The sequence below is a fragment of the Falco punctatus genome, assembly GCF_963210335.1.
Source record: "Falco punctatus genome assembly, chromosome: 20".
NCBI classification, from domain to species: Eukaryota; Metazoa; Chordata; class Aves; order Falconiformes; family Falconidae; genus Falco; species Falco punctatus.
In genome coordinates, this window is record NC_137600.1 from 1,274,851 (window position 1) to 1,302,078 (window position 27,228).

Genomic DNA, 27,228 nt, shown 5'->3' on the forward strand with positions numbered 1-27,228 from the left:
GTTCCCTCGCAGGTCCTAGTGCCCCCCCGACGGCATAGCGTTCTCCCCTCCCCAGAAGGCCCAGTGTGCCCCACTACAGCGTGTGTGTCCCAGATACTAGTATCGTCCCCCTCCCCCGTTCTTAATGTCGTCGTCCGCCGTGCGCCCCCAGGTCCTAGTGCTCCCCCAGATCGTAGTGTGTCGCCCTCCCCCCCCCGGCCGCAGATCCTGGTGTCGTCATCTCCAGGTCCTACTGTCTCGTGCCCCCCCGCCCCGGTCCTAATGCCTCCCGCCAGGTCCTAGTGCCCCCCTCCTGGTTCTGGCCCCCACCAGGTCCTAGTGCCCCCTCCCGGGCCGCACCCCCCGCCTACCCGCCACCCCCGCGCCCCTCCCCCGCTCCGCATGAGCCTCCACCCCCCCCCCTTCACGCGACACCGCTCACTCCCCCGCACCCGGTGCGGGCCCTACCCTCGTGTCTGCGCCATCGCCCCTTTAAGCCGCCCCCAGCCGCCGGGCGGGGGCGTGGCCTGTGCCCCCTCCCGGGAGGGGGGCGTGGCGCGGCGTGTGACGGCGGCCGCGAGAGACCAACATGGCGCCGGGCGGCGGGCGGCGGCGCGGCGGCGGCGGCGCAGGGGGGGTGGGCAGCGGCGGCGGCGGGGCCGGGGGGGCTCCGGCGTCTCCTCCCCCGTTGCTGCCGCCGCTGCTGCTGCTGCTGGCGCTGCCCGGCGGGGCCGTGCCGGCGGGGGACAGCGTGATCCTGGGCATGCGGCTGGAGGAGAGCACGAAGCCGGCGGCGGGGGCCCCGGCCCGCGGGCCCATCCGTGTCACGGAGGGCAGCGAGGTGCTCCTGCGCCTCTACGGGCTGGGCCTGGGGCCCCGCACCGGCGAGCGGGTGGCCTTCGCCGAGCTGCGCCCCGCCGCCAACGCCTCGCTGCCCAACGGCACCTGCCCCGAGCGCTCCCAGGACCTGCTGGTGCAGCCCGGCCCGGCCGAGGCCCACGACACCTCGGCCCTGCTGCGGGTCCGCGTCCAGCCCCTGCGCAAGGACGAGCAGGCCAAGACCTACGTCCTCTGCACCCAGCGCCGCCCCGGCCAGCCCTGGCTGTCCCACCGGGGCCCCGACGGCCGCATCGTGGTTTTGGAAGAGAAAAAATCGCTCTTGCCCCTTTGGCTGCAGGTGATCCTGATCGCTGGGCTGCTGGTGCTGTCGGGGATGTTCAGCGGGCTCAACCTGGGCCTCATGGCGCTGGACCCCATGGAGCTGCGCATCGTGCAGAACTGCGGCACCGAGAAGGAGAAGCGCTACGCTCGGAAGATCGAGCCCATCCGCCGTAAGGGGAACTATTTGCTCTGTTCCCTGCTGCTGGGGAACGTGCTGGTTAACACCACCCTCACCATCCTCCTCGATGATCTCATCGGCTCCGGCATCGGCGCCGTCGTCGCTTCTACCATCGGCATCGTCATCTTCGGGGAGATCGTGCCCCAGGCGCTCTGCTCCCGTCATGGCCTGGCCGTGGGCGCCAACACCATCGTGGTCACCAAGTTCTTCATGCTGGTGACATTCCCCCTTTCCTACCCCATCAGCAAGCTCCTTGACTGCATCCTGGGCCAGGAGATCGGCACCGTCTACAACCGGGAGAAGCTGGTGGAGATGTTGAAGGTGACGGAACCCTACAATGACCTGGTGAGGGAGGAGCTCAACATGATCCAGGGAGCCTTGGAGCTCCGCACCAAGACGGTGGAGGACGTCATGACCCCGCTACAGAACTGCTTCATGATCAACAGCGACGCCATCCTGGACTTCAACACCATGTCGGAGATCATGGAGAGCGGCTACACCCGCATTCCCGTCTACGAGGACGAGCGTTCCAACATCATGGACATCCTCTACGTCAAAGACCTGGCTTTCGTCGACCCCGACGACTGCACCCCCCTCAAAACCATCACCAAATTCTACAACCATCCCGTCCACGTCGTCTTCCACGACACCAAGCTGGATGCCATGCTGGAGGAGTTCAAAAAGGGTGAGGGGGTCGGAGGGGGTGCCGCTGCTTCCCCGGGGTGCTCCTTGCTTCCCCAAGGAGGCCAGCAGATGCCAGAAACAAAACTCTGGGGAGTTTTGCCCACCCCGGGGCTGCCTGGTGTCCTCATGGTGTGGGCGGTCGTGATCCAGAGGGGACCAGGTGCCTGGGGACACGCTGCTGGGGCCAGGCGGCACGGCACCCAACTGGGGGCAGCTGCTCGGTGCTTGCAACTACCCGGGGCTCCGGGGTTTGGTGTGTAACGGGGCCGCACCGGGAAGGGAGAGCCCCTGCTTTACCGCTGGCAGAGCCCAGTGCCAGCCTCCAGAAACACTCTGGGAGCATTTACTTGCTCCTTGGTTTTAATTATCGGCCCTGGAGGCCCTTGAATAGCTGCTGGAAAATTGCTCGGCTCCCTGGTTTGGGCTTGGCCCCTTCCTCTGGGCCCTTCCCCGCCGCTGGGGAGGGTGCTGGCCCCCAGCCCCACTCTGCTTCCCGCTGGCATCGGGGCACCTAAGAGCGAGAGCGGCCGGAGGGCTGGGAGGAGGAGCAGGATCCGGGCTTGCCAGAGGCTGAGCCCACCAGGAGCGGGAAAAGCTGCCTTAGCTCCAAGGCAGGATTTGACCTGCCCCAGGGTCCTCACTCAGGGCTTTGTCAGAGCAGGCAGGGGACCCTCTGACCCTCCCCAGCTTCTGGCAGCTTCTGCCGGCGCGGGACCGGCTGCCTGCGGCTGGGCTGGGATGAAAAGAGCCCGGCTGTGGAGCAGCTGTGCCGGGTGATGCGAGGCCAGCCCTCAGCCGTGCGTGACCCCGCTCTCTCCTCTGGCTCCCGTTACACTCGCCCGGCAGAAGCGGGTGCATCACGAGAACCAGGCTGTTCGTCGCGTCCTGCCGCCATCAGGGACATTTTCAGGGGGGTCGTGCCCAGATTTAGGGGTTCTAATAATTTCTCCCACAGCAAAAGCTCGGCTGGAGCTTGGGCAAGGGCTTGGCAGCTGCTAGGTCCAAGCCTGGCTGATTTTTGAGGGTAGGTAGGAGACAGCAGCTCTGCTCCTGCCTCCCTTTGCAACCGTGCTTCCCTGGCACCCCAAAATATCGGGGCAGGAACAACGCCCCTCGGTTGTGGCTTGGTGGCAGTTGTGGTCGCGGCGATGACGACGGGATCTCATCATCTTGGAGCTGCCCTGATTAGCAAAAAAACCTTCTTGGCAAATGCTTTTCCTCCAGTTCATCTCACGCCGGTTCGAGAACCGCTGTAAGAGCGCACAGCCGTCCCGCTCCACCCTGTTCCCAAAAACCAGCAGAATAGAAGTGGAGTCCTATTGCTGCCGGATCTGGAGTTATCCCGGCTGCTGGCACCGGCTTTCCCTCCAACGAATCCTTATTAAAGGATTTAAAGCACGCTCATTCCGGTTACAAAGCCGCCCGTGTCCTGCATTGTTATTTTTTTCATCGCTGCCTCTCTGGGTCAGGAGCTGGTAATTTCTGGGGCCACTGCCCGGATTGTTTTTGAGGGCGCTCTCTGAACCCTGTTCCTCATGGATGCAACACCGTGGTGAGCCTCTGCCCTCATCCCACTCATCAAGACCTGGAAATGTGCCCAACAAGAGGATAAAGAAGGAAAAATCAACCAGCCACGCTTCTGATCGCCCTGATACAGTGGCACCGAGGTGTCGTAGGCGCTAGCCTGCGGGTGCTGGCTCCCACCGTGACACCCAGCTTCCAAATTTCTCCTCTCGGCACCTTGCCGAGCTCAGGGTGCTGCTCTCCCTCCTCATGGGGACCTGTTGAGGAAAGGGGGACCCGGCTGGTGTGCAGGGCCCCTCGTACCTCGCCGGCGATGCTGCGGCAGCCGGCCCCGTGCCCTTTGCTCTGGCGGTTTGGGCTCCCTGGAGGGTGTTTGCTTTGCTACCGGCCGCTCCCCGCCGCGCTCAGCCTTGGCTGCTTGTCCCGGGGAGAAACTGCTGCCTGACTTTCACCTTCTCCTCGCCTGGCGCGTGGTGCGGTGGAGCCACCGTGCCTCACCGAGGGGGCTGGATCGGTTGGGTAAGGGCGTTCACAGCCCAAGCAACAATTTTAGGGTCTTTTCGCCCCTCCGTGCATCGCCTTTTGGGCAGCAGGGTTGCCTGAACCGCGTGGGCTTGGCTGAAAGAGGAAAAGGGGAGCTGCGCAGTGGCCATCCCTAAAATTAGCTTTTCCCTGAGCAGCGAGGGGCCTGCGGCCACCAGTTCTGAAATGAAATAGCAGATCGTGTCGGGAAAGGGCGATTTGTGCCGGAGCCGGAGCAGAACGGCGAGCGGGGCGCCTTGCTGCCGGCCTGGGGGTGACCACGACGCTTGAGGAGGTGGAAGGGATTTTATTTCAGGCTGTGCTGAAGGCAGGGAGGGAACATCTCCTTCCTCCGTGCCTCAGTTTCCCCAGGCTAAGGATACCGGTCCTGTGGGTGCACTGGCCTGGCCTGGGCGCGCTGCGGTTTTCCATGCGGCCGCTCAGCTCCTCTCCCTGGAGCACAAGTGGATGTTCCTGGTCGGAGGAGTTTTTCCCGGCGGTTCTGCGTGATTTGGGGAAGGAGCAGGAAAAACGTCGGTTCATGGAGGCTCGGCACGCACCCAGCAGCTGGGGCAGGAACGACACCGGCTTCGCCACGAGCCGGTGGTTGGGATTTAGCTGGAATAAGGCAAACTGCCTCCTGCCCGCGGCAGAGCGATGGGAGATGCTCATTCAGGGCTGGAGAAATCTTCCTGCCGGCGAGGACCTGCCTGCTCCTGGCCAGGGCCGGCCGGGCAGCGGCTGCCTGCCCTTGGCTCCCTTCCCCGGGATGTTTTGGCTCCGGGATCGAGCGGCCACCGCAGCACCAAGTGTCCAGAGCGTTTCCTTCGGGATGGGACAGCCCTGGCTCAGCTTGGCAGAGCCGCCGAGGAAATTCGGAAGGGTCGGGGCTGCTGGCACAAACTCGATTCGTGGTGGCGGCGGCGGCGTTGTCCCCGTGCTGGGGTGCCCTCAGCCCACGGGCGCTCAGCCGGCACCGTGCTGCGCTCCGGTGACACGGCACGGGCTCCTCCAGGGACATATCCCACGTCCTGTGAACCCCAGGGTGGCACGAAGGTGCCTTGAGCCCTCCCGGCCTTAATTACTGGCAATTAGTTCCCAGCCCAGGGGCTTGTTTAGATTTGAACTGGTTTATTGTTTCCTGCCCAGGAGGGAAGGGCTGGTCCCAGTGACACCCCGGGGTGCTGGGACCCGGCGGTGGGGCTGGGGGTGCCCTGGTGGTGGTCTCCCTTCCCACCCCCGCGTGTCTGTCCGCAGGGAAGTCCCACCTGGCCATCGTGCAGAAGGTGAACAACGAGGGCGAGGGGGATCCCTTCTACGAGGTGCTGGGGCTGGTGACGCTGGAGGACGTCATCGAGGAGATCATCAAGTCGGAGATCCTGGACGAGTCGGATACGTACAGTAGGTGTCGGGCTTGGTCCCTCTCCCCGCCTTGATGCGTGCGGGGGTCCCCTCTGCCCCCCCCAACACCCTGCGCCCCCCCCCCTACCCTAACACCCTGCCCCCCCAGCACCCTGCGCCCCACCCCGACACCCTGCCCCCCTGACACCCTGCTCCCCCCAACACCCTGTCGTCCCCCCCCGCCCCGGCACCCTGCCCCCCTGACACCCTGCTCCCCCCAACACCCTGCCCCCCTGACAGACACCCTGCCCCCCTGACAGACACCCTGCCCCCCTGACACCCTGTCCCGTCCCCTCCCCGGCACCCTGCCCCCCCAACACCCTGTGCCCCCCCCCCCCCCCCCGACACCCTGCCCCCCCAACACCCTGCCCCCCTGACCGACACCCTGCTCCCCCGACAACCTGCCCCTCGCCCCCCTGCTCCCCCCAACACCCTGCCCCCCAACACCCTGCCCCTCGCCCCCCTGCTCCCCCCAACACCCTGCCCCCCAACACCCTGCTCCCCCCAACACCCTGTCCCGTCCCGTCCCCCGGCACCCTGCCCCCCCAACACCCTGCGCCCCCCCCCCCCCCTGACACCCTGCTCCCCCAACACCCTGCCCCCCTGATGGACACCCTGCCCCCCTGACACCCTGCTCCCCCCAACACCCTGTCCCCCCCCCACCCCGGCACCCTGCCCCCCCAACACCCTGCGCCCCCCCCCCACCCTGACACCCTGCTCCCCCAACACCCTGCCCCCCTGATGGACACCCTGCCCCCCTGACACCCTGCTCCCCCCAACACCCTGTCCCCCCCCCACCCCGGCACCCTGCCCCCCCAACACCCTGCGCCCCCCCCCCACCCTGACACCCTGCTCCCCCAACACCCTGCCCCCCTGACACCCTGTCCCGTCCCCTCCCCGGCACCCTGCCCCCCCAACACCCTGTGCCCCCCCCCCCCCCCCCGACACCCTGCCCCCCCAACACCCTGCCCCCCTGACCGACACCCTGCTCCCCCGACAACCTGCCCCTCGCCCCCCTGCTCCCCCCAACACCCTGCCCCCCAACACCCTGCCCCTCGCCCCCCTGCTCCCCCCAACACCCTGCCCCCCAACACCCTGCTCCCCCCAACACCCTGTCCCGTCCCGTCCCCCGGCACCCTGCCCCCCCAACACCCTGCGCCCCCCCCCCCCCACCCTGACACCCTGCTCCCCCAACACCCTGCCCCCCTGATGGACACCCTGCCCCCCTGACACCCTGCTCCCCCCAACACCCTGTCCCCCCCCACCCCGGCACCCTGCCCCCCCAACACCCTGCGCCCCCCCCCCACCCTGACACCCTGCTCCCCCAACACCCTGCCCCCCTGACGGACACCCTGCTCCCCCGACACCCTGCCCCTCGCCCCCCTGCTCCCCCCAACACCCTGCCCCCCAACACCCTGCTCCCCCCGACACCCTGCCCCCCCCCCCGACACCCTACTCCCCTTGCCCCCACCCCCCCAACACCCTGCCCCCCCCACACCCCCCTGACACCCCGGTCCCCCCGTGACACCCTGCTCCCCACAGCCGACAACCGCAGCAGGAAGCGGGTGGGCAACCAGAAGAACAAGCGGGACTTCTCGGCCTTCAAGGACCCCGTCAACGAGCTGAAGGTGAAGGTGTCCCCGCAGCTGCTGCTGGCCGCTCACCGCTTCCTCTCCACGGGTAAGCTGGGGTTTTTTTGGGGGGGGCAAAGCCCCCCTGTGGCTCAGGGCACCCCTCGGTTCAGTCCGGCTGCGGAGCACCGGTGCTGACAGCTCCCCGGTGCTGAGCCGGTTGTGCTCGGTGGGCTGCTGTGTCCCATCCCCCTGCCAAGAAAGAGTCGCTCCAGCCAGAAATTCTGGGGTGCGTGCGTCTTGTCCCACTCTCCTCCCCGCCATCCCCCCCAAAATGAGAAGGGACGGGGCTCAGGGATGCCAGCCCTGTCTCTGATGCTCAGCAGGTCCCTGTCCCTCCAGGATGGTCCTGTTCCCCCCTTGGCATGTGTCCCCAAGGCTGGAGCTGGCCTTGCTGGGGACCTGGAGCTGGCGTTTGGGCTGGACCGGTGGGCTTCTGCCCCAGGGAGGTCCATCCTGAGGGACAGGGGGACGCACCTTCATCTGGAGGGACGAGCGAGGGACGGGGACTGCGGCTCTGAACCCCCTTCCCCTCTCGCTCTCAGAGGTGACGCTCTTCACCCCCAACTTCATCTCGGAGAAGATCCTTCTGCGGCTCCTGAAATATTCCGATGTCATCCAGGAGCTAAAGTTTGATGAGGAGAACAAGAAATCCCCCCGCCACTTCCTTTACTGCAAGAACAAGGCAGCCGACTACTTCATCCTCATCCTGCAGGTACCGGGCGTGGGGTGACGTCCCCAGCCACGCACGTGGGGGTCCCTTGGGTGAACCATCGCCCCGGGAGGGCTGCGATGGCGAGGGTCTCATCCAGCCCAGCGCTGCGGGATGTGGCTTAAGGGTCCAATATCGTGTCTCATCACCTTGCAGGGCAAGGTGGAGGTGGAGGCCGGCAAGGAATGCATGAAGTTTGAAGCGGGAGCTTTCTCCTATTACGGGGTGATGGCCCTCAACCCCTCTCCTGTATCTGGTAAGCACCCCCTGAGCACCCGGGTACCGGCGTGGGCAGAGCCCTCCCTTGGTTTAGAGCTGCCGGTGGGATTAGGAGATGCTGGAGGCTCCCCAGCTCGCACCGGTGGCCCCAGAGCCATCCTGGGGGGGGGGGGGGGGGCTGTGTGGCTCCTGAGCCTGCCTGGCAGCCAGTGGAGGGGGGCCATGGCTGACAATCTGCCACCCCCATGTTGGGTTGTCCCCCGGCGCTGCCAGGCTCAGCCAGACACCGTCACGGTTCAACTTGGCACCGGGGGGGGGTCACCAGTGCCCGGCCGCGGGCACGGCGAGGGGCAGAGGTCCCCACAGCCCCCTCCCACCTTTGCCCCCAGGCTTCTCTTGACCTGCATGTGTTGTGTTGTCCGTCTCTCTGCCCTAGCCCCCCCCCGGCCCAGCCCCGGCGCCCGGCCACAAAGCGAGGGGCGTTATTTGCCCGGTTGACAGGTAAACGGTGCGGCTGCATGGCGTGCCAAACCCCGCTGCCACCACGGTCACCCACCGCGGTGGGTGTCCCCACCCCGTTAATGCCACACCGGGTATTTTGTCACCCACTACTCGCCATCTCGTCCGGTTCCACGTGCCGGGGAGGCGGGGGGGGGGGGGGGGGGGGGCTGTCCTGGTTGCCCCCCTTGGTGTCACCCAGCCCCGCTCGCGGTGGCGGCGGGGTCCCGCACACCCCGTAACCACCCTCCTTTCTCCCGGTTGCCTTTGCCATGCCAGCGGCGGAGGAGCGAGGGGACAGCGGTGGCTGGGCAGCCCGGGGTGGTGGCTGTCCCCGTGACGCCTGGCCGGTGACGAGGTGCCACGCTCGCTGCTGCTGCATGTGGTCCCTGTGTCACCCCGGCTTTCCGAGCACGTCACCGGGTCCTCCTTGTCCCCGTAACCCCACCTGGTCCCTCACCCCGCGCAGGGCGGCTGAGCCACCGGTTCAGGGAGTCGGTGTCCCTGGGCTGGGACTGGCCCCTGGGTGGCACCTGGCCAGGCTCTGGGCTAGTAGCCGTGGTCGGTGGCCAGTCGGCAGGCGTCGGGCAGGGATCAAATCCAGCTCGGCCACGGTGACACAGGGCTGTGCTGGGGTGGATGCACGTCCCGTCGCTCCGTCACCGCGAGGCTCCGCGGCCCCGCAGCCTGTGGGATGGGGCTCTCCACGCGCCGGAGCCAGGGCCGGCATCCCCGGGGGCTCAGCACCCCACCGCCAGCAGGCAGAGCTGCCAGGCTTCACCCCAGCACCGCACAGCACCCTGCCGGGGGGGTCGGGGGTCCGCGGTGCGGCTCACCCCATCCCTCCCGTCCCCACAGAGATCCGCTCCCCGTCCCACGTCAGCAGCCTGAACCGCTCGGCCTCCCTCAGCTACCACGAGCGCTCCGACTCCGTGTCCTCCCCCGTCAGCGGCAGCAACAACCAGCTCAACGCCGGCACCGGCGCCCAGTACGTGGCCGACTTCAGTGTCCGCGCCCTCACCGACCTCCAGTTCGTCAAGGTGAGGTACCGGCACCGGGATGGCGATGCCGGCAGTGGGATCCGGCAGTGGGATCCGGCAGTGGGATCCGGCACCTCTCTTCACCCCATCCCTGATTATTTTTCCCCCACCCCGGCACAGATCACGCGGCAGGAATACCAGAACGGCTTGACGGCTTCTCGTATGGACAGTTGTCCCCAGTCCCCCGACAGCAACGCTCCCAAACCAGATCCGGGTTTACCGGAGAAACCGGAGCCCTCCACCACCGCCGATGAGACCACCAGTCTCCTGAACGAGAGGAACTGCCTGAGCCGCCGGAGCAACCACAGTCCCCTGGAAAATTCCATCTGACCCCGGCATGCGCCGGGAAGGACCTGGCGTGCCCGGTTTTGGGACTTATTTTTTTTCCCCCCCCTCCCGGTAGGAAACGTTTTGGCATCTCCTCGGTGATGCCGTGCCAGGTGCCGCGGTCACCGGAGAAGCCCGGTTGAGCTGGAGGGAAGCGGAGCCGGGATTTGTTGCTGCTGCTGCTGCTTTCCAAACTGGCTGATTTTTTAAATTAATTTCAACGGATGACGGTGGCGACGGCACAAGGCTCCGCCGGCCGCCCCAGCGCTCGTTCAGCTCAGGGAGCTTCAGGTCTCGTCCGCCGCGTCATGGGGGGCTCCACCGCAGCCCCCCCGGGATGGGGAGCCTCTCCGGGGTGGGTGATGGTGGATGGGGGTACCCGGGCTGCGGCGTGACGGCGGCATCTCGTTCCTAATGGATAAACCAGGAGCGATGGAGCACCCCTTGGCCGTGCCCGTTCCCCTTTCCCGCTGGCACGGGGGCACCGGGGGATGCGCGGCGGTGGCTCCGGATGGCCGAGCCCCTCTGCCAGCCTGGGGGATCCCCCCGCCCCCCCCAGCCCCTCTGCCACCCACCAGCATCACGAGTGGGCTGAGGATGGTGAGGGGCAGCACCCCCCACCCCCGGTTTCGGTGCCTTCCCCCCGTGCCGGGGGGGTGTCTCAGGGTGTCCGTGCCGGGAGGTGGGGTGGGGGGTGGGCTGCGGGATCCAGCTTTTTGGGGTGACACAAAGCTAGTGACCAAAGTTGTACAGGCAGGAGGGGGCCAGCGCCGTGCGTCGTCCCCCCACCCCCAGCATTGGGGGACCCCCCAGGGTCAAGGGGACTCCCCAGTGTCAGGGGGACCCCCAGCACCGGGGGAGCCCCAGCATCAGGGAACCCCCCCAGCATCAGGGGACCCCCAGTGTCAGGGGGACGCCCCAGCACCGGTTCCCGGTGTCAGGGGGACCCCCCAGCATCGAGGGACCCCCAGTGTAAGGGGGACCCCCAGCACCAGGGAACCCCTGACCCCTTGGGGCAGGCCAGGGGACCCCCGGTGAGCACTGGCCGGACCCCCCAGCCCCGGTTGCCGGAGCTTCGTGCCCGGGCGGTGGCGGGGGGAGGGGAGAAACCCCCCCCCAACCCCCACCCCAAAAAAAAAGCACAAAGTTCCCTGGGTGAACTGTAAGTTATTGGGAGAAGGTTAATTATTTTTGTTAATCATGTCTTGACGATCAGGTCCTAGATCCTTCCGCGGGGAGATAGTAGAAATAATAATAATAATTAATAATAATAATAATAAACCAAGACAAAAAAGCCCGTTTTTTAATTAACTCTTCCTCTATGCAAACCCCTCCCCCACCCCCCACCCCCTCTGGAATTCGTATTTATTTTCCGCATCAGGTTTGATTTGTATATTTGGGGGAGGCTGGGCCCAGGGGGTGCGGGGGGGGCCGGGCCTCCCCCTCCCGGTTGTGGCCCCCCCACACCCGCCGCCCCCTCCCGGTTGTGGAAACCGACTGTGGAATTTTATTTGATAGGATTTTGGGGGGTGAGGGGTGCCATTTGGGTAATAAAAATATATATCTGTATGTCGGTGTCGTCCGTGCTTCTCTGGGGGAACTGCGGAGGGCACGTCCCGGTTACCCGGGGGGGGAGAGTCCAGGAGACGCCGCCGCTGGGGGACGCGGCCCCTTTAAATCCTTGCCCGGTGTTGTTTACAGCGGGGCGGCGAGGCACCGCCTCCGGATGGCATGGCGGGCTGTGATTGGCCGCACTGCGTGAGGGAGGGCGGCCGGCGATTGGCCGTTAGGAGGAAGAACGGCGGGGCGGGTCCCGCGTTGCGCAGCGATTGGCTGCGGGGCGGAGGTGGCTGCGGGGAGGCGCGGCGACGAAGGGGCGAGGCGGCCGCTGATTGGCTCTTCGGGAGGAAGGTGGGCGGGCACGGCGCTGGGCGGGAGCAGCCGCGGGTCAGTCTCTACCGGGGGCGGCGCAGGAAGCAGGGCCGGGAGCTGCTGCGGCCGCTAGAGTAACGCTTCCCGCTGGAGGCCGGCGCCGCGCTGGGCTCACCGTGGCCGCCATCGTGGGCCCGGGTGCCCGCCTACGGGGGCGAATGTCCCAGCCTGGTAGCGGTGCCCCTCGGGCGTCGGTGAGGCCTCGGGGACCGCATCCCCCTCACCTGCTTCTGGGGGCAACCCCGCCTCGTCGGCTCCGACCGCACCATGATCAACGCGGTCCTCGAGGAGTTCGAGAGGCGTGAGCGTTGCCGGGGCCACCCCGCCGCCACTGCCGGGGGATCCGGACGCACCGGCAGCCGGACCCTGCCAGGCCCGGGGGATCCGGACGCACCGGCAGCCGGACCCTGCCAGACCCAGGCTGCGGGGGCGGGGGGGGGGGAGTTTCTCCCTGGTGAGGAAGGCACCGCCATGGCAAAGTTCGCCCTGCAGCTCCTGCTGACCTTCCTGGCATGAGGTGAGTGCTGCCTTGGCCCTGCCTGCAGGTCGCTGGGCATGGCGGTGGGGTGTTGTTTGGTGGCACCTGGCTGCTCTTCCCACAGAGCTGGAGCTCTTCCCCCAGCCTGTGTTGCCAGGAAGGCCCCGCTGAGCCATCCCGGTGGCATTCAGGAGCCGACGTTGAAGAACAATTCTCAGTGCTCCGCTCCAGAGCACTACCCATAGCACCACCACCATCCCCTCAACCGTTTCATCCTCATCCTGCAGGCATGGCACTGCTGGCACAGGGGTGGCACCGGTTGTGCAGGGGTCCAGGCTCACCCATGGTCAGTCAGCCCCGTGGGTGTCTCCTCCACCCAGAGCCATGTGTCTGTGCAGCACTGGGTGCTCTCTCCACCCATCAGGGCACATATAGAGGTGGCTGCCGGTGCCACAGGGCCTCCTGGGCTGCTCAGGCTACAGGCGGTGCTCTCTTCTGCTTGCCCTCAGCTGCCTGCTCTCCACAGGGCCACGTGGAGATGAAGTTTGAAAATGGAGCCTTCATCTACGACGGTGTCTGCGCTCTGGCACCGCTACCCACAGGTGAGAACAGCCAGCAGCACTGGGCTTGCCCCTGGGGCAGCGCTGGACCCACTCCGCTGGTTTTGGGGATGCAAAGGGAGATGCTCTTTGGCAGGTTATGGCTCTCTGATGCCGTCTGTGGTGCACCCATCCCTGGCATCGGCGACTGGGCTGCACTGACTGTGGGAGCTGCTCCTCGTACTGCCCCGACTACGGCGTGTGGGTGCACACCAACCTGCAGCTGGTGAAGGTAGGGGCAGGACCCATCCCCTGGGGTCCTGCTGGCAGCCTGCCCCTGCCTCACCCAGCCTTTTGGGAGCGCCATGCCCTGCGCCGAGCTGCCTGCAGGTCTCCCACCATCCCCAGCACCACTGCCAGACCGTGGCTGTGCCGTGTGGCACTGACCCGCTCTCTGCCCAGGTGATGCGGCTGCAGTATCTTGGTGCCCTCGCAGCCTCCAGGACCGCGAGTCAAGCTATCACCCAACAGCGTCAACCCAAAAATTGTCACCAGCAGCAAGATGGCACTCCTGAGCCACCAGAACACCAGGGCAGGTAGGGAGCCTGCCGCGATAGCCATGCCCAACTGTGAACCATGCCCTGGGTATGGCTGGGGGGTCCTGGTGGGGCCACCTCCATCTCCGGTTCCTCTCAGCAGTGAGCAGCTGAGGCCGGCTGGTGGCATGGCATGGCATGGCAGAGCAGCTACTGGGGTGCCCGATGCAGGGTGCCCCCCTGGCACGGAGACTAACCGCTGCACCAGCGCAGGCACCGCCAGCTTGCGCCTGCTGCTTCCTCCACCACAGGTGACACCAAACCGTCCCACGGGGAAGCAGAGAGCCAGGGCCGAAGCCCTTCTGCCACCTCGGCATGCCAGGGTGGGAGCCAGTGGCTGTAGCGTGAGCCCTGTAGCGTTTCCTTGTTCAACAAAATATTATTTTCCATGTTCTTAGTGGGGTTTTTTTGTGGAAATAAAAGGCAGTGGAAGGGTGCAGGGGCTGCGCCTCCCTCCGGGCAGCCAAACAACGGTGCTGTAGCCCCCCCCTGCTGCCAGGCCCTGCCGAGGGGTGACCCACGGCACAGCGGGCACAGAGAGGCAGAGACGGCGTTTGGTACCAGGGGCTTGGTTTATCCATCAGACGTGTCCCATGGCACAGTGGCTCCAGCTCTCCCGGCCCCACCGTGTCCCCCTCAGGTAGCCAGCAGGTCCTCCACCGCCGGGTGGGCCACGTCGTGGGGCCGCCGGCCCTTGGCATCGGGGATGCCGGCCAGCGCCGGGCTGTGCCGTAGCAGCAGGGCGCAGAGCTCCCGGTGTCCTTGTTCAGCCGCCTGCGGGCAACGCCTCTGTCACCGCCGGCCCCCTGGCACGCGGCTGGGGGGCACCCGGGCCCTGCCACCCACCTTGTGCAGGCTGGTGCGGCCGTCCTCGTCGGCGGCGGTGGCATCGGCGCCGTGGTTCAGCAGCAGCCGGGCGATGGCCACGTGGCCGCAGTAGCTGGCGCGGTGCAGGGGGGTGGCACCGCCGGGCGTGCGGGCGTTGCAGCGGGCACCGTGCTGCAGCAGCAGCTGGCAGACCCCCAGGTGCCCGTTGCGGCTGGCGTAGTGCTGGGGGGCAGACAGGGGGGTGGGCAGGGGGCGTCTGGCTGCGGCCCCCCCGTGTCCCCCAGTGCCCTACGTACCAGCGCCGTGTACCCCGCCAGGTCGGGCTGGCTGGGCTCCCCCCGCCGCTCCAGCAGCTCCCGCACCCGCCGCTCGTCCCCGTCCCGCGCCGCCGACCAGATCCCTGCGGGCAGGGGGGGCCGCGTCAGGCAGGGACGGACCCCCAGCCCCGGCTGGCCGCCTGCCCGGAGCGCCCCCAGCCCCGCCTGGACCCCTCTCTCTCCCCCGCCCGTACCCACACCCCTGCCCCGGTGCCCCCCGACCCCGCTCGAAGTCCATCTCGGGCAGGCTCTGGTGCACGCTGGGCACCGCCACCCGCGACGGGCAGCAGCCACAAGGCGGCGAACGGCGGCCCGCCGCCATCGCCCGGGCCGGGCCGGGCCGAGGGGAGCCGGGAACGGCCGAAGGGCGCCGAGGGGAGCCGGGAAGGACCGAAGGGCGCCGAGGGGAGCCGGGAAGGGCCGAAGAGAGCCGAGGGGAGCCGGGAAGGGCCGAAGGGCGCCGAGGGGAGCCGGGAAGGACCGAAGGGCGCCGAGGGGAGCCGGGAAGGGCCGAAGAGAGCCGAGGGGAGCCGGGAAGGGCCGAAGGGCGCTGCTCCCCTGAGCGCTAGTGCGCATGTGGCTCCTCCCGCAGAGCCCCGCCGCCGCCGCCAGGGGGCGCCCTCCTGCCCCAGCGCTGGGCCCGCCTGGGGATCGGGCCCGCCTGGGGATCGGGGATCGGCCCCGACCCAGCCATGGGGATCCACCCCAGCCGTGGGGATCAGACCCAGCGGTGGGGACCGGCGACTGGCCCTGATGTGGGGATCAGCACTGACCCCGCCGTGGGGATTGGCCACAGCTGTGGGGATCACCAAGGGTCAACCCCTGCTATGGGAGGGGGCCTGGGGATCACCCCCAGCCATGGAGATCACCAAGGATCAACCCCTGCTATGGGGATCACCCCCTGCTATGGGGGGCAGGGTGCTGGGGATCACTCCCAGCCGTGGAGATCACCAGGGATCAACCCCTGCTATGGGGATCACCCCCTGCTATGGGGGGCAGGGTGCTGGGGATCACTCCCAGCCATGGGGATCACCAGTGATCGCCCCCTTCTATAGGGCACAGGGATCACCCTGGGCTATGCAGGGCCCCAGGGATCAACCCCACCTATGGGGATCACCCCCTGCTACGGGGTCCAAGGGATCCACCCCTGATGTTAGGGGGAGCCTGGGGCTCACCCCCTGCCATGGCAGCCGGGTCTCACCCCATCCCTTAGGGGTCCCAGCCCCCCCCGGACCCCCCCCGCTCCCCTTCCCACGCCCCCGCAGCCCCCGGCCCTGCTCCCACGGCCCCGGTGGGACCCCGGGTGCCGCATCCGCCCGGCTTCCCGGCACAGTCCCCCCGGGGACCCCCGCCTGCCCCGCGCTGACCCCCAGCAGCTGGGGGGGTGCCGGGCACGGGGCCAGGCCGCAGCAGCCTCGGCCCGGGGGGGCTGGGGCCCCCCCACCCCTGGGAACGGCACCACGATGCCCTTTTATAGCCCCGAGCGCAGCCTTTTTCCATGAGCTCAGCACCAGGGGGGGGGCCAGCACCCCCCCGAGCATCGGCCACGGCCCCCGCAGGCTTCGTTTGCAAAATATAATTTTTTTAATTTTTTTTTTTTACTCCTTTTTATTATTAATATAAAAATACTCACATATTTACAGCAAATAAATATATTTCAGTAACAAATAAATTACACTGGGGGGGTATACAAAAGGGGCCCAGGTGGGCGGCGTGCAGGGGGACAGCAGGCGGGGGATGGGGGGGGTATTTACAGCCAGGGCCAAGGGGGTATGAAGCCCTGGGGCGGCAGGGGGGGGGTGAGGGGGCATTAGAAAAGTTCTCAGGAAGAAAAAAACCCGATCGGTTCTTAAATCGTCCCAAAAAAACATCCTGAGGCCACTACCCAGGCCAGGACGCGGTGCCTGGGGGGGCTCGGTGGCGCCCAGGGCAGGGGTGGTCCCCAAGGCGGGTGGCAGCCCCCGAGGTGGGTCCCTTGGCCGGGACATGGTACCAAAGGCGGATGTGGTGACCAAGAGCAGCTCCGGCGCCCCAAACATGTCACACCAGGTGCCACGGCCCCAAGGCGGGTGCCGGGGTGGCAATCCCCAAACCGGGTGGCAGTCCTGTCCCCAAAGTGGGAACCGGCACTGGGGTGACACTCCTGTCCCCAAAACAGGAACCGGCACTGGGGTGACAGTCCTGTCCCCAAAGTGGCAACCGGCACTAGGGTGGCAGCCCCATCGCCACGATGGGTGCCGTTGCAGCAGTCCGCCGAGATGGATGTTGGCACCGGCATCCCCGCAATGGGCGCCAGTGCCCACCCTGCAGCCCCAAGGCGGGTGCTGGTGCCAAGGCAGTGGTCCCCACGGCGAGTGGTGGCACCAGGGTCCCCGTGGCGGGTGCTGGTGCCAAGGCAGTGGTCCTCACGGCGAGTGGTGGCACCAGGGTCCCCGCGGCGGGTGCCGGTGCCCACCCTGCAGCCCCAAGGCGGGCGCTGGTGCCAAGGCGGTGGTCCTCATGGCAAGTGGTGGCCCCGGGGTCCCCGCGGCGGGTGCCAGGCCAGGCCCTGAGGTAGGTACGGCTGCTCGGCGGCGGGGATGCCGCCCACCGGCGGCTCACACCGACGATTCCTCGGGGTTGGAGTCGGGCAGGGGCTGGCGCTGCTGCAGTTTGCGCCGCAGCTCCTCGGCCAAATCGGCGCAGGGCGGCCGCTCCTCGGCACCCAGCGCCAGGCGGATGTAGCCGTTGGAGGAGGAACCGCGCAGGGGACCCAGGTGGATGCGGGTGGGCGAGTGGAGGGGCTGCCCCGGGATGGCGTTGGGCGGCGAGGCGGCACCGGGAGGGCCCCCGTTGCGGCAGGCGGCGTGACCCGGCACGATTTTAAGCGAACCGTCCGAGTAGTAGTAGCTGGCCGGGTCCCAGAGCTTCTCATCCGAGTCGGAGGCGGCGCTGGGCACGAAGTGGGGGCTGGGGGGCTCCTTGGGCAGCTCGATGGGGTACACCAGGGTGCTCTCGATGGCTTTGGTGCCTTTGCCCAGCTCTTCCCGCAGCCGCCGCCAAAGCGAGAACACCACCAGCACCAGCACCAGGCACAGGGCGCCCAGGCACACCGCCACCACCCACACCAGCCCCAGGCTCTCCAGCGGCGCCCGCGTCTCCAGCGGCACCCCGGGACCGGCCAGCACCGCCACCCGGTACACCTCGCCCCCCAAGCGGGCGCCCTGCTCCTCCGAAAAGCAGCGGTACGTGCCACTGTGCTGCGCCCCGGCTCCCGGCACCACCAGGGCACGCAGCCGGGCGTCGTGCAGCACCAGCGCCTGCTCGGCCGCCAGCGCCTGCCCCTCGAAGGTCCACAGCGCCTGCGCCAGGTTGGAGCCCAAACGGCACGTCAGCACCAGGTCGGTGCCTGCCACCACCGTCACGTTTTTAGGGGTGATGGGCCCTGCGGGAGGGGGGCCGAGTCAGTGGAGGGGGGAGCGCAAAGCCGGGGGCACCCATGTGCCCCCTTCTCCCAGCTCCCCATGGTGCTGGGGGGGGGTCTCACCTTGCTTGGCCACCTGCGGCAGGGTGCAGGCGCGGGTGTCGGAGCTCAGCACGTCCTGGACCAGCTGGGAGCTGCGGGAGGTGGTGGTGGAGGTGAGGGGGGGGCCCCGTACCATGGTGGGGTGTCCCCCCCCCATCCCCAGGGAACCCCCTTACCCGTTGAGGCCGTCGGTGCGGACGCAAAGGCTGGCGTTGCGGCTCCAGGCGCAGTAGGGATCCCGGGCGAGGACGCAGTCCGTGCACGACTGGTAGCGGCCGCAGTCAGCCAGGGGCAACTGGGCCACCTGGAAACGGGAGCCGGCGAAGAGCAGCTTCTGCAAGGGCAGGGAGAAGGGGCAAGGTGACACGGTGAGGTGACACCCCCCCCCCCGGGTGCCAGCCCCTTCGCCGTGACACCACTCACCTTCCGGCTGGCCAGGACCAGGCTCTCCACGGGCTGCGCCGGCTGGAAAACCTGCAGCTCCTCCACCAGATGGATGCGAGCGCCCAGGTTCAGCGCCTTGTGCACCCAACCGTCACCTGCGGGGCGCGGCAGGCGCTCAGGGACGTCCCCACACCAGGGGGACACCTCTGCGGTCCCCTCTCCAGCTTCCCCCCGCGGTGCCGGCGGGTACCTGTGCCGATGAAAAGCACCTCGTAGATGGTGCCATCCAGCCCGGCCACTCGGTCCACCACCAGCTGGGTGAAGTTGGCGTCTTTCTTGAGGAGCAGCGGGCGGCCGCGCTGCGGCAGGATGGGCTCATCCATCAGCGGGTGCTTCTTGGCGAAGTTGAGGGTGTTGTCGGGCAGCTCCAGGGAGCTGGCGAAGCCGTTCTGGCGGTGCCAGTTGGTGATGCACTGGGGATGAAGGGCACCGTCAGGCGCGCGGCCGGATCCCACACCCTCTTCTCCCCTCCTACTCCCGGTACCGGCACTCACCGCACCGGGACGGGGGCTCGGCACCTCATCCGAGTACCGGCCCCACTTCTGCGCCTGCTCCCGGTATTCCTTGTAGGGCCCTTCGAATGCCTTCTTCACCTCCAGGATGTGGTAGCGGCAAATAGCTGAAACATCCACATCCCCCCTGCAAGGGACAGGGCAGGTTTTTAAGAGAAGCCACCGGTGACAAGGAAACCCCGGCGCTGCCGTGTCCCCACGTGCTCACCAGCGGGCCTGGAAGACGCCGAAAAAAGTGGTGTCCTGCCAGTCGGCCCCCGGCAGGGTGAAGACAGCCTGGAGGCGGTTGAAGTGGAGCTGCTGCTCAGGCGCCGAGCACACCAAGCGAGCCTTCAGGAAGGTTGTCCACTTCTTCTGCAGCGTACGCGCCCCACCGACGTCCCCCTGGGTACCCAACCGCCGTCAGGACAGGGCCACCGCGCTCACCGGTGGAGCGAAACCCCGCCGGGACAGCGGCCCCGCCATGCCGTGTCCCCTTCCCCCCCGTACCTTGCAGACCCGCGCCACGCGGGCCACCACCTGCTCAGCGTAGCAGTCGTACTCCACCGCCCGCTCGCTGAAGAAGAAGTAAACTTTGTCGTCGTCCCCGGTGCTGCTGGCCGTGCTCTCCTGCACGTAAGCTGAAGCCACAAAGTGGGGTTCTGTGGAGAAGGGGGAGGGGCAGAAAGGGGAGGGTAAGGCCATGCCGGGGGCAGGGGGTGCCCCCGCCGCCCCCCGCCGCGTCGCCCCGAGCCTACCGTTCAGCCAGGAGGTGAGATACTCCGTCTTCATGGAGTAGTGGGGGCCCAGGTTGCGGAGGATGACAGGCTCCGTGCCCAGAAAGTTGTTGAAGGTGGCCGAGTACAGCTCCCCGTCTGCAAAGCAAGGGTTTAAGGGAGTTGGGGGCAGGGGGGCACGGTGGGCACCCCCTGACCCCAGCGTGTGCCTGGCAGTGCCACCTACCCACGATGAGGCCGGTGTGTCCCTTGGTGGGGTCATACGGACACTTCCCTTTGCCGTCCTCAAAAGCCACTTGGTCCAGGGTGAAGCCGGACAGTTCCTGCAGGGCACAGGAGTGGGTGGGGGTCCCAATCCCCTCCCCAGTTCACCTCGCACCCAGACTGGCCCCAGATGCAGGCAGACCCCGAAGATGACCCCTTCTGGGGACAGGGACACCCATGGAGCACCCTCCTGGGCACAGGGACACCCCCAGGTGACACTTTCTGGGGACAGGGACACCCCTGGAGCACCCTCCTGGGCACAGGGACACCCCCCAGGTGGCCCTTCTGGGGACAGGGGCAGCCCTGGAAGATCCACTATGGGGACAGGAACACCCCCAAATGGTGCTCCCAGGGACAGGGACACCCCTGGAGCACCCTCCTGGGCACAGGGACACCCCCAGGTGACACTTTCTGGGGACGGGGACACCCTTGGAGCACCCTCCTGGGCACAGGGACACCCCCAGGTGACACTTTCTGGGGACAGGGACACCCCTGGAGCACCCTCCTGGGCACAGGGACATCCCCCAGTGATGCACCCTGGGCACAGGGACATCTCAGTGACACCCTGGGCAGGGACACCCCCCCCCAGCTGACGCCCCTGGCCACAGGGACACCCCCCAGGTGACACTTTCTGGGGACAGGGACACCCCTGGAGCACCCTCCTGGGCACAGGGACACCCCCAGGTGACACTTTCTGGGGACGGGGACACCCCTGGAGCACCCTCCTGGGCACAGGGACACCCCTCAGGTGACACTTTCTGGGGACGGGGACACCCCTGGAGCACCCTCCTGGGCACAGGGACACCCCCCAGGTGACACTTTCTGGGGACGGGGACACCCCTGGAGCACCCTCCTGGGCACAGGGACACCCCCAGGTGACACTTTCTGGGGACGGGGACACCCCTGGAGCACCCTCCTGGGCACAGGGACACCCCCCAGTGATGCACCCTGGGCACAGGGACATGCCAATGACACCCTGGGCAGGGACACCCCCCCAGCTGAGCCTCTGGGCACAGGGACACCCCCCAGGTGACACTTTCTGGGGACAGGGACACCCCTGGAGCACCCTCCTGGGCACAGGGACACCCCCAGGTGACACTTTCTGGGGACAGGGACAGCCCTGGAGCACCCTCCTGGGCACAGGGACACCCCCAGGTGACACTTTCTGGGGACAGGGACACCCCTGGAGCACCCTCCTGGGTACAGGGACACCCCCAGGTGACAATTTCTGGGGACGGGGACACCCCTGGAGCACCCTCCTGGGCACAGGGACACCCCCAGGTGACACTTTCTGGGGACGGGGACACCCCTGGAGCACCCTCCTGGGCACAGGGACACCCCCAGGTGACACTTTCTGGGGAGGGGGACACCCCTGGAGCACCCTCCTGGGCACAGGGACATCCCCAGGTGACACTTTCTGGGGACGGGGACACCCCTGGAGCACCCTCCTGGGCACAGGGACACCCCAATGACACCCTGGGCAGGGACACCCCCCCCAGCTGACCCCCCTGGGCACAGGGACACCCCCAGGTGACACTTTCTGGGGACGGGGACACCCCTAACTGCTCCGAGGGGCCAGGGGACACCCCCAGACCAGCCTCACGGGAACAATTCCCCCCCTGAACGCCCCCCCCGGCATGCAGGGACACCCCTAAACGATGTCCTGAGGCTGGGGGGGGGGGGGGGGGGCGCTGCCCTGGACCTCACCCCCAGGGGCAGTGGGGAACTGGGGGGGGGGGGGCTGCCCTGGACCTCACCCCCAAGGGCAGTGGGGAACTGGGGGGGGGGGGCTGCCAGGTTTTGGGGGACCCCCCTGGGGGCCGCACTCACGACGTAGGTGCACTTGGGCTGGAAGGCGTAGGTGCCGCAGGCGTAGAGGTGGGAGCTGTTGTAGCTCTGTAGGAAGCGCACGTAGTTGAAGCAGTCGGTCTGGGGGGGGAACAGCTGGTTAAGGGGGTTGCGGGGGGGGGGGGGAGGGGCGCACCCTGGGGTGCCCTGGACCCCCCCCCTGCCCCCCCCGCGGCCCCGCACCTGGTTGTTTTTGCCCTTCTGGATGCACTCGGCTTTCTTGTCCACGGGGGCTTCCCAGGCAATCTGGGGATGGAAAACGGCTCGGTGGGTTGGAACCAGCAAACGCAGCCCCCCCCCCAAAATATTCCTGCCCCACCCCCACCCCCACCCCTGTGCCCTCTCGGAGGGTCCCCAGGGTCTCACCGCCGCCTTGAGCTCCACGGTGCCGGTGGCCAGGGCGAAGATGGCCTCGCGGGCGCCCACGTAGAGCAACGCCTCGGCCTCATCCAGCGTCAGCGTCAGGTAGTGCGAGACCCCCCCCTGCGAGAAGCGCTTGGCCGCGTCCTTCAGCTCTGCGGGGTTTGGGGACAAGGGGACACACACACACACCAGGGTGAAGCCACCCCCAGCTGCCCCCATCACCCTGGTGGGCACCGCTGGCACCCACCGCCCCCCTCGCCACCCCCCAAGCGCCGGAAGCCCCCCGGCCCCGGCGGCGGCGCACAAAGGGCTCTTTGTCACCGGAGCGGGCGCTGGCGGCGGGGAACACAGCGGCCTTTGGCGAGACCCCGCGCCCCCCCTGCCCGCCCCCAGGCCCCACAGAAAGGCCCCATTGACGGGCGGGCGCCAGGGCCCCCGGGCAGGGACGGGGACGCGGGGCTGGCACGGCACGGGGACGGCACGGGGACGGCACGGGGACGTGGGGCGCTGGCACAGCCAAGGGGTGGGGGGCTCGGGTGTGGGGATGGCACGGGGGGCACGGCGTGGGGACGCAGGGATGGGGGACGTGGGGCGCTGCCACCGTGCAGGGACGGTGCCAGGCATGGGGACACCGGGCATGGCAAAGGGACGGGGATGCTGGCACGGGGATAGGGACAGAGCACGCGGCACAGATGGGGACACAGGGTGCTGGCACAGGGCAGGGCCGCAGTGGGTGCTGTCACGGCAGAAAGATGGCACCTCAGGGTGCTGGCACGGCAGAGGGCTGGGGACAGGGTGTTGGCAGGGCTGGGGACAGGGCGATGGCAGAGCACGGGGACAGGGGACACGGCACAGGGCTGGGGACAGGGTGTTGGCAGGGCACAGGGCCGCGGCAGAGGGCTGGGCACAGGGCGATGGCAGGGCACGGGGACAAGGGACACGGCACAGGGCTGGGAAAAGGGCGATGGCAGGGCACGGGGACAGGGCTGGGGACAGGGCGATGGCAGGGCACAGGGACAAGGGACACAGCACGGGGCTGGGGACATGGTGACGGTGGAGCATGAGGACAAGGGACACGGCACAGGGCTGCGAAAAGGGGCGATGGCAGGGCACGGGGACAGGGCTGGGGACACAGCACAGGGCTGGGGACGGGGGCTGTGGCAGGGCACGGGGACAGGGGACAGGGCTGGGGACGGGGGTAACAGCAGGGCACAGGGCTGGGGACAGGGGTGATGGCAGGGCACGGGGACAGGGCTGGGGGCAGAGCACGGGGACAAGGGACAGGGCTGGGGACAAGGGACAGGGCTGGGGACAAGGGACAGGGCTGGGGACAAGGGACAGGGATGGGGCTGGGGGTGGTGGCAGAGCACGGGGACAAGAGACAGGGCTGGGGACAAGGGACAGGGCTGGGGGTGGTGGCAGGGCATGGGGACAAGGGACAGGGCTGGGGACAAGGGACAGGGCTGGGGCTGGTGGCAGAGCACGGGGACAAGGGACCCAGCAGAGGGCTGGGGACTCCGGGCGCTGGCCCGGCAGAGGGACACGGGGCAGTGTCCCTGCGTGTCCCCCCTCTGCTCTCGCACCCCCCGTTTTGGGGCCACCGGCGCAGGGTGGTCCCCACCGCGCTGACACGCTTGGGGCGGGGGACAGCAGCTGCCCGGCTTGGGGACAATGACAGCCACCGGGGTGCCACCCCGGTGTCAGCAAGGGCCGGGCCTCAGTTTCCCCACCCTGCTCCCCCCGTCTCGGGCCGGGGGGGGGGGACACACCATACTCACCCGCGTAGGGGACAGTTTTTCGGGGTACGGCGCTCCACGAGGCCCCCGGGGTGGTGGCAGCGGTGGCGAGGGCCAGCAGCGAGGCGAGGGCCAGCAGGCGGCGGGGGGCCATGGCGTGGGGGATGGGGGGGCACGGGGGACACACGCAGCCCTGGAGGGGGGAGGGGGGGACACACGATGACACACCCAGCCCCCGGCAGGGTTACGGGGTGCTGACACCCACCCGCATGTCACGCGGGCGGCGCGGGGGACAAGGACGGCATTGAGGGCCGCGCGTCACGCGGCTGGGGGCACCCCACGGCGGGGGGGGGGACACACACGCGGGTCCCCAGCTTGCTGCCCCCCCACCCCCACCCCCCCCAGTCCCTCCTCCGGCTGTGACGAGTTACGGGGCGGGGGGGGTGGTCCACTGGGGAGGAAAGGGGGGGGCCTTCCGCTTCCCACCCCACCCGGGCGGCCCCCCCTCCCCCGCGTCCTGCCCTGGGACCCCCCAGCCCAGCCCAGTGTCCCAGAGGGGGTCCCCCGCCGTGTGTCCCCCCCCCCCCCGCCCCAGGCTGGGCAGGATGCGACCGGGCAAGCGGGTGGCCGGGAATTGTTCTGCCCTGCCCGGCGGGAAGCAGGAAGCCGGAGGGGTCCGGGGGGGCCCCCGCCAGCTGGGGAAGGATTTCCGGGAGGGTGGGGGGCCGGGAACGGGCCCCCCGCGGGCGTGGGAATGGGGGACACCCCGGCTAGGCTGCCCACAGCGGGGGGAGGGGGGCTGCAAGCCGGGGGCTGCCAGTGCCAGGGTGTCACCGGTGGGGTGGCACGGGCAGGGTCTGGGTGCCACAGGCAGGGTCAGGGTGCCACAGGCAGGGTCAGGGTGCCACGGGCAGGATGGGTGCCACTGGTGGGGTGTCACGGGCACAGCCGGGGTGTCACGGGCAGGATGGGTGCCACAGGCAGGGTCAGGGTGCCACAGGCACAGCCGGGGTGTCACGGGCACTCTGGGTGCCACGGGCACAGTCAGGGTGCCACGGGCAGGATGGGTGCCACAGGCAGGATGGGTGCCACTGGTGGGGTGTCACGGGCACAGTCACGGTGTCACGGGCAGGATGGGTGCCACAGGCACAGCCGGGGTGTCACGGGCACTCTGGGTGCCATGGGCACAGTCAGGGTGCCACGGGCAGGATGGGTGCCACTGGTGGGGTGTCACGGGCACAGTCAGGGTGCCACGGGCAGGATGGGTGCCACAGGCAGGATGGGTGCCACTGGTGGGGTGTCACGGGCACAGTCAGGGTGTCACGGGCAGGATGGGGTGCCACTGGTGGGGTGTCACGGGCACAGCCGGGGTGTCACGGGCAGGATGGGGTGCCACTGGTGGGGTGTCACGGGCACAGCCGGGGTGTCACAGGCACTCTGGGTGCCACAGTCACGGCCGGGGTGTCATGGGCACAGTCAGGGTGCCACGGGCACTCTGGGTGCCACAGGCAGGGTCAGGGTGCCACGGTCACAGCTGGGGTGTCACGGTCACGGCGGGGGTGCCACGGGCACTCTGGGTGCCACGGGCAGAGTCAGGGTGTCACGGTCACGGCGGGGGTGTCACGGGCACTCTGGGTGCCAGGGGCAGGATGGGGTCCCCCAGGTCCCCAGCTCTGGTGCTGGACGCTTGGGGGGCCCCTGGGGGACCGGGGTGCGGGGCCCCGCGGCGGTGCCGTCCCGGGGGGGCCCCACGGCGACCCGCAGGCCCCGGGGGGGAGGGGGAACCTCCCCGCGCCCCCCTGCCCCCACCCGCGGGCCGGCACCGGCTGTTCTACCGGGGGGGGGGGGGGGGGGGGGGGGGGCGTGCACCGACGGATCGGGGCAGGGGGAGCCCCGTTACCGGAGGCGGCTGGGGAGTGGGGAGCGGGGCGCGGGGGGGGGGCGATGCCGCCGGGGGTGCCGGTGCCGATCTCCGGTACCGGGAGGAACAAAGCGCCTCCCCCTCCTCCCCCCGCCCCCGCGGCGCCGCCACAACAATACCGGGGCGGGGCGGGGCGGGGCGGGGGGTGCCGGGGGGGGGAGGGGGGGGCACTCACCTCGGGCGCGGCGGCGGCGGCGCGGGGCGGGCGGCCGGGCCGGGGCGGCGGGAGGCGGCGGCGGCGGCGGGTCGGGGCGGCGGCGGGTGCGCGCCGCGCGGCTCCGCTGGCCCCGCCCCGCCCTGACGTCACGGCGGCCCCGCGGGGGGATCGGGCCGGGCCGGGGTGGGTCGGGTCGGATCGGATCGGATCGGATCGGATCGGCCCCGCTCGGCTCGGTTCGGCTCGGCTCGGCTCCTCTCGGCTCCGCTCGGCTCAGCCCGGCTCAGCTTGGCCCCGCTCGGTCCCGCTCGGCTCGGCTCAGCTCCACTCAGCCTGCCCTGGCTCGGCTCTGCTTGGCCCGGCTCAGCCCCGCTCGGCTCAGCTCGGCTTGGCCCTGCTCGGCTCAGCTCGGCCCCGCTCGGCTTGGCCCTGCTCGGCTCAGCTCGGCCCCGCTCGGCTCAGCTCGGCTTGGCCCTGCTCGGCTCAGCTCGGCCCCGCTCGGCTTGGCCCTGCTCGGCTCAGCTCGGCCCCGCTCGGCTCAGCTCGGCTTGGCCCTGCTTGGCTCAGCTCGGCCCCGCTCGGCTCAGCTCGGCTTGGCCCTGCTTGGCTCGGCTCGGCCTAGCCCAGCTCAGCCCGGCTTGGCTTGGCTCAGCTTGGACTGGCTTGGCCTGGCTCGGCTCGGCCTGGCTTGGCTCAGCCTAGCTCAGCTTGGCTGGCCTGGCTTGGTTTGGCCTGGCCCAGCTCAGCCCGGCCTGGCTTGGCTCAGCTTGGCTCGGCTCGGCCTGGCTTGGCTTGGCTCAGCCCAGCACAGCTTGGTGGCCTGGCATGGTTTGGCCTGGCCCAGCTCAGCTCGGCCTGGCTCCGCTTAGCCTGACTTGGCTCAGCCTGGCTTGGTTTGGCCTGGCCCAGCTCACCTCAGCCTGGCTTGGCTCAGCTCGGCCTGGCTCAGCTTGGCACAGCTTGGCTTAGCCTGGCCGGGCTTGGTCTGGCCCGGCTTGGCTTGGCTCAGCCCAGCACAACTTGGCCTGGCACAGCTCGGCTCGGCTTGGCCCGGCTCAGCTCACTGTAAACAGGCTCGGCTCAGCCGGCTTTGGCTTGGCCCAGGTTGGGTCAGCCAGGCTCGGCTCAGACCAGCTTGGTTCAGCCTGGTCCGGCTTGGCCCAGCACAGCCCAGTTAGGCTTAGCCCAGTTTGGCT

General features: G+C 68.7%; 3 protein-coding genes across 5 annotated transcripts; 1 reads left to right on the forward strand and 2 right to left on the reverse strand.

Moving 5' to 3' along the window:
- The first annotated feature begins 402 nt into the window (after positions 1 to 402).
- Positions 403 to 13,818, forward strand: CNNM4 (cyclin and CBS domain divalent metal cation transport mediator 4). 3 transcript variants are annotated; one of them, XM_080370615.1, is made up of 11 exons: positions 403 to 2,003; positions 5,306 to 5,449; positions 6,992 to 7,129; positions 7,626 to 7,795; positions 7,949 to 8,048; positions 9,368 to 9,549; positions 9,670 to 11,787; positions 12,813 to 12,888; positions 12,983 to 13,117; positions 13,288 to 13,421; positions 13,522 to 13,818. In XM_080370615.1, the coding sequence occupies exons 1-7, from the start codon at positions 569 to 571 to the stop codon at positions 9,877 to 9,879; spliced, it is 2,379 nt and encodes a 792-aa protein (XP_080226741.1). In that variant the 5' UTR covers positions 403 to 568; the 3' UTR covers positions 9,880 to 11,787; positions 12,813 to 12,888; positions 12,983 to 13,117; positions 13,288 to 13,421; positions 13,522 to 13,818. The 3 variants fall into 3 exon arrangements, with proteins under 3 accessions (XP_080226741.1, XP_080226740.1, XP_080226739.1); XM_080370614.1 differs by having other exon boundaries at positions 12,965 to 13,117; positions 13,288 to 13,818; XM_080370613.1 differs by having other exon boundaries at positions 13,288 to 13,818.
- Positions 13,819 to 13,974: 156 nt separating this feature from the next.
- On the reverse strand, positions 13,975 to 14,903 carry ANKRD39 (ankyrin repeat domain 39). The gene is made up of 4 exons (XM_080370618.1): positions 14,789 to 14,903; positions 14,546 to 14,649; positions 14,268 to 14,471; positions 13,975 to 14,195 (listed from the first exon to the last, which is right to left on the reverse strand). The coding sequence occupies exons 1-4, from the start codon at positions 14,886 to 14,888 to the stop codon at positions 14,058 to 14,060; spliced, it is 546 nt and encodes a 181-aa protein (XP_080226744.1). The 5' UTR covers positions 14,889 to 14,903; the 3' UTR covers positions 13,975 to 14,057.
- Positions 14,904 to 16,619: 1,716 nt separating this feature from the next.
- On the reverse strand, positions 16,620 to 26,142 carry SEMA4C (semaphorin 4C). Its single transcript, XM_080370612.1, has 15 exons — positions 26,051 to 26,142; positions 23,997 to 24,147; positions 22,222 to 22,370; positions 22,039 to 22,101; positions 21,838 to 21,936; positions 19,970 to 20,066; positions 19,765 to 19,881; positions 19,517 to 19,668; positions 19,236 to 19,411; positions 19,010 to 19,154; positions 18,706 to 18,928; positions 18,495 to 18,610; positions 18,248 to 18,405; positions 18,093 to 18,163; positions 16,620 to 17,990 (listed from the first exon to the last, which is right to left on the reverse strand). Exons 2-15 carry the CDS (start codon positions 24,106 to 24,108, stop codon positions 17,164 to 17,166), a joined length of 2,505 nt encoding a protein of 834 aa, XP_080226738.1. The 5' UTR covers positions 24,109 to 24,147; positions 26,051 to 26,142; the 3' UTR covers positions 16,620 to 17,163.
- Positions 26,143 to 27,228: the final 1,086 nt, after the last annotated feature.